General features: G+C 43.0%; 1 protein-coding gene across 5 annotated transcripts in view; it reads right to left on the bottom strand.

Moving 5' to 3' along the window:
- Positions 1-411: 411 nt before the first annotated feature.
- Positions 412-6,000, bottom strand: part of CERS3 (ceramide synthase 3) — a 54,790-nt gene continuing 49,201 nt past the window's right edge. For all 5 annotated transcript variants that reach the window (XM_083849752.1, XM_083849750.1, XM_083849749.1 and 2 more), the window contains one exon: positions 412-3,949. In XM_083849752.1, the coding sequence (XP_083705878.1) occupies positions 3,818-3,949 (132 nt within the window). In that variant the 3' untranslated portion in view covers positions 412-3,817. The remainder of the gene's footprint in view (positions 3,950-6,000) is intronic.

Genomic DNA, 6,000 nt, shown 5'->3' with positions numbered 1-6,000 from the left:
CTGAGTACTTCAGTGAAAGCATAAATCTTGAATAGTCCAAATGATGGGTGATACAGACATTAAATTTGCTTTCTCTCCATCTATGAATTGTCCAGGAAAAAAAAAAAGTTTTTTTTCCTCAAATTTACCTGTAATTAAAACATCATTTGGCAAATGTCTCTTTCTGTGCTATAAGAGTTAACACACTTACACTGTTTGCTCTGAGGTGGTGAAGTTTGACTTGCTGTGCATCCTGCAAACTTGTTCTTAATCTCTGACCTGCCAAGACAGAAATCTCATACAACAGCACTCGCTGTTACCCTTTAAGAAGGGGATGGATTGTCCAGTTGTCCATTCCTTCTAGGGAGGGAATGGAAAGCAGAGAGGAGAACACTGCCCGGCAGTGAAACCAAGGAAATCCTTACACAGACATTATTTTAAAAAAAGATTTTATTTATAGTGTGTAGCATATCTGACTGGACAAATTCAGTGGCATTAAGAACAAAAAAAGATAACTATACGGAATGATACAAACTGACAAAGTGAGTTCTGTGGAGTAAAGGAGATCTGCAAATCAAATCCAGAGTAGATTGGTAAATCTGTATGGTAAATAGGCATAGAGGCGGCAGAGTAAACACCGACAGGAATATCTGAACAAAATTCAGAGGAATTACATGGAACAGAAGTTTCTGCTGTTTCTAATGGGCTAGAACTTCATTTTCAGTCTATAATTCTATCATAAATATTTTGGCATGGTCAAAGTGACAGCAAAATCAAGTACACAGCATCAAAGCATTAAAGCAGGACCCACTTTGTGAAACGGTGAAAATGATGCATTACTCTGTCACCTTGTGCTCACATGCGCTACCTCCAGTCATTTTGCACTTGCACGTTGAGACACTAATCATTTTTTAAAAAATGTCAAAGGCACTGAATAGACTGAAAACCTCAGAGCACTGTGGCGTTAGTTCCTTTAGCATGAGCTGTGTTCCCCACAACCTCAGTTTCTTGTTCCTGAGTTTCTGTAAGTTTGTAGTGGAAAATGAAGTGCGTAACTTTGGGAATGACAAATGTGATGTTAACACAGGACACGTGTCCAGTCCAGCTGTGACAATCTGTTCCCACTTCTTTCTGTGCTGTGTGTGTTTATCCCTGTACCTACATAACAGTACCTGATGGTTTATGTTGAGAATTTTTAGGTCTCATTGCTTGGCCACTAGATTAACCCCCTGGAATGGCCTTCCTTGACCTTCTTACCTTCCGTACCCCCTAACTGCAATGTCACATAGTTACTTGTTTACTGAACTTAGTCATAATCTTCGTCTTCAGGACATTTCCTTCCATATTCTTCTGTACTAACCCAATACATGCCTCAACATTTTACGTTTGAAGGTATTTATCTGCCTTTTACTCTTCCTTTAAGACCCTAGTTTCACAATGATTTAAAACAACAGGTCATGTAATTACGTTGGATATCTGCAATCCAAAATTTTACCTAGGCAAAACTCCAGCAGAGATAATTGGCTTCAGCGGGAGACTTGTCCAAGCAGGAAGGGCAGGATTTGGCCTCAATGAGACCGTAAATTCCAGCTTAAAACTCAGTAGTTGTTCAGAGGCTTGCTCCTGTGACAGCGTCATTCTTCATGTTTCCTTTCATGAATTCCTTTCCTATTCACAGCAAAAAAACTTACTGGCATCAAAATCAAATGATAATACCCTGGCCATCTCCCCAAATCCCGCTAGGTCTTGTAGAAAGCGTTCTTGTCTCCACTGCTTTTAAAAGGAGCGTAAAGCCTCCACGATGGTTCTACATTTTCTCAGGGAAAGGCAGTTCTTTTCATGTATGCAATAAACAGGGCCCGATAAGCAGCTGTGACCCTGCCAAACTTACCACTTGCTTCAGATGATGTAATAAGTACTTACACTTCCAATAAATCCACACTGCAGTATTTAAGGTATCCTCTACAGCTGTATATGGAAACACGCAACAACTATGGAGGGAATTCTGCCTGCTCAGCACGAGCAGCACCACTTAACTACAAGCACTGGCACAGGACTCCCCTCCTGCCACTGCACAGTTCCCAGCCTTCTCAGAAGCGCACACCGTACTCCTCTTGGTGTAATTGCCTTTGTGGTAAACGCAAAGATCTGGGGTATTACATGGTCCACAATGGAAGTAAAAAATTAAACACAGCCTAGATCAACAGCTGGAGAGACCAGACGTAGATATTTTAATGCCGCTAGCCTCCCTTACAAAGTACTCCTACACTTTTTGTAACTGTGCAGAAAACACTTTTTTCTTCATATCTGAGGTCCCAAACACTTCCCATTCTTTCAAATGCTTTGGTCGCTGAATTACATCCTGCTTTGCCAAGGAAATCTTGAGAAAAAAAGTCAGCCATATAGTGCTTCCTGAAGGTCACCGAGTTCCTGCCTGAGCAGCCCTAAGGGGAAAAGAGTCTTTCCGAACCAACAGCTCTGCACCGAGGATGTTTTAGCAGTGGTCCCCCTGGTCTTTATCGAGCTGCTGGATTTAGTTCACCAGATGATCTCAGCTACCACAGAACCACACGGAGAGCTTCCAACCTGTAAAACTTATGACAAATCATTTAGGACCTTGGGAGATAAACGCATCTGGAATTGAGATGGGCACTGCGCTGTTTAAAAGATCCAGGCTCTCCTTGGAAAGTGCCAGGACTAAAAATGCTGCTATACTAGCATTAGAACAAAGGTGCCAGCTCATGAAGCACGTTTGGTAAGAGGAGGTTCTTCCACTTCTTATGGCCCTAACACTGCTGTGTGGTCTCAGCCCCATGCTCGCATCCACATTTGGCTCTAGCTGATGTCATTCACTGTTTTCAGAAAGTGCTGTGTGTTCATTTGATATCAGAACCTGTATTTCCACCTCTGCTCTTTCATTCTTAATCTTCTGGGCTGTAGATGTGTCAGGATCCAGGAGGTTCAGCAGTGTTAAAGGCAAATAAGAAGCACAAAAGAACCTGTGAGAGGACCCAATTTTAATTCACTATTTTCCCTCCGCACTGCACCTTCTGTTCTAACAGCGGGCCTACAGCCAAAATGACTGAGATTAAAGACATTTTTGAAACCTGGAGCTCAGGGGAGAACTGTGGCTGATTCTTGTGATTTTCTTGACTGGTAAATCTCAAAACTGGTAAATCTCTTGACTGGTAAATCTCCAAACACAGTATTTGAACTGTCTATCATACAGCAAGCATACTTTGGATGTAAACCATACTACTGCTGTGAAGCAAGCTCTTCAGAAGCAAATAGCTCGACTTCCTCCACGTTAGCTTCCACTGGCCTCCAGAACATGAGATCTAACTTGCAAAAAATAGCCATTTTGATGAGGTTTTAAATCAAAGAGTAGAGACTACAATGCTAGTCGTTGTACACCACTGTCAATTTTTGCCATATTGAGTAATTTTGTTTCCTAATGGAGTTCACGCTACCTACCTACCATGAAACACCTATGAACAAAACTGCTTGGTGAAATATGTCTTATATCAGATCGAAAAGCCATGTTAGAATCAACACTAAATGACCTGACACTTTCACCTTGTTAAGCCCTGTAAGTGGCGCAGTCAGTGTGCCCAAACACCTTTTCAAACATTAAGCAACTATTCAGAAAGTGGGCCATTAACACATTTTGTCATGTTATGCAATTTTTGCCTCTCCTGTAAGCTGGGCTTTTTTCCAGGTCCAGTAGCCAACAATAAATCAATCACAGTCTCTCATAAGCCTTTTGACTTAAGTTCTATCCTGTAGGTTGGGTTAAAAACAGAGTGGAAATCACTGCAGGAGGTGGGACGGGAGGGGGCTACTGGTGACTGCTGTTTAGGAGATGTTTGCTTGACCCACAGCCGTTCTTATTGCCATTCTTTGTGGACTCCTCTTCATTATCCGTAACAGAATCTTCTTCTTCTTCATCGCTCCGGTCGTCTTTCAAGTCCTGTGGAGAACAAAGCACCGTGAGCACATTCTATACTTGCAGCACTTACTGTCAGGTAAGTTACCAGATTGCTGTTATCAGCGCAGTGCAGACCTCGTCTGGGCTATGGGTGCCAGACGAGCAAGTTATTTATTTTTAACATGAACTGGGTATCCGGATCTTTACAATGACTTTGAAGAAACAGCCAGTTAATTAGTCAGGTGCTTTCATTTGTAATTGCAAGATGAAAAGATGGTACATAAAAGTTTCAGATAATGAGACATTCTGCCTCCTTGGAAATTCCCCATTGTCCTCTGAAGACAAAACTCTGTCCTCCGTTTCCCGCAGGAAACAGTGTGCGAAAGGAAGCAAATGAAAGGGGAGCTCTGAACAAGAGACTATCAGAACTGCCCCCCCAAACCACCTCCCAAGAAGATGGGGGCTGACATCCAAGGACAGGCCAGTTAACACCACTTTAATCTTGCAGAACCTGATGTTCTTTAGACAAAATTGCATCCACGACCCTGGCCCAGTCATTTGACCTCTTCTTGCTTGTTTCTGCTTTCCCTTGGAAAGCATTAATAGTAATCTCTGGGTGCTGTGGGATTAATTAACAATTGCAAAGTGCAGGGAAGATTAAAAGAATATTGTACAAAAGCTAAATATGATGAATACATTCACTCAGACACAGTCACTGAGACAGGTATAAAACAAACAGTGACTGATTTTGCTAGCATGTCCCCATATTAACATCACTCAGAGAGATGTACCAACTCCAAAATACTATTTCTTGCCCAAAGTTGTATAAATCACATCAACATTTGCAAAGAGAAGGCTACATCTCTATACATCTATGGTATACATCTCGGATACATCATCCTGCTAAGGGAATTGCCAGGGAGGAGGAAATGGTTGCTTCATTGGCAGGGATGAAAGGGGGATCCAAAGATGTCTGCCCGTGAAAAAATCCCTTCCCACCTCTATAGGAACAGCTTCTAACATTTGACAATCATAGTTCCTCCCCAAACAATCAAACATGGCACTTTCTGAGCAATGTTTCCACAACACGGAGAAAAGACATTGTGTCTACCCAGGTATTGCACAGCAAACTTTAGGGAGAGAGAAGATAAATGTGTGCTGTTTGGCATGGTACAGAAAATGTACCATTCCTCCCTTTTATTTCTCACTTCCTACCATAACATGAGACCCTACAATGTGCTCAGGACTTTGCTTCAATCAAGGCTTTGGCATTAAAACTCAAACATCTCAGCTAGCCTATCCTGAATACAATGCGGTGTTTTAATGTGCACAACGCTCCAGGGCAAAAGAGACACACAGCATCATCTTGTTGATTTGGGGCTTAGCACCTGATAGACTCACAAGAAGCCCTCTAGTTTTTGTACTATAAGAGATGGGCAATAGTCATTCCCTCTCCAGTATCTCATTATTTAATAGATAACCTCTCACTTAAAGTCATGAGTTTCTGTGGAGCTGGGGATCAAAACCTGGCTCCTCACACCTTGGCTGACAATTTATTAGCACCAGAGCATCCAGCGTATTAATGGGAACTCACAAAGTTTCACAACCAGCTGTTGGTGGTATCAACGTTCACACGTTGAGGACTGCAGCTATCGTGGTGTCTTTTTGTAACGCGAGGGTGCTTGGCCTTCAGGGCCGTCTGCTGAGGGACAGGAGGCTTTTCTTCATAGCAGGGCAAGCTGCCCCAGAGCCGTGTGCTGGATCTGACAGGTACGTCAGCCCTCGTGCAGACAATCTGCAGGCTGCCTGTACAGCCGCACCGGGGACCATTCCTTCATGGATAAATTTGTTTTCCATGTCGGCTGCCTGGACCTCAACTAAACAGGCACAGGCAGCATGCTCTTCTGGCGCCCGGAGCAGTGTGCCAAGGTCACGGATGAGATGCAGAAAGGAGAAACCAGTGTTGTTCCTGCTCGTCCTGTGTCTGCTCTCTGAATGAACCAGCAGCTCTTAGCCTGCTGGTCTGGGGGTCTTTCTTAAGCACAAAATTCATGCAGATAAATTAAAGGACAGCTCAGTACTAACTCATCCAA

The sequence above is a fragment of the Anser anser genome (assembly GCF_964211835.1).
Source record: "Anser anser genome assembly, chromosome: 10".
NCBI lineage: Eukaryota > Metazoa > Chordata > Aves > Anseriformes > Anatidae > Anser > Anser anser.
The sequence above is the reverse complement of the archived record's forward strand: the minus strand, read 5'-3'. Positions and strand labels throughout refer to the sequence as shown.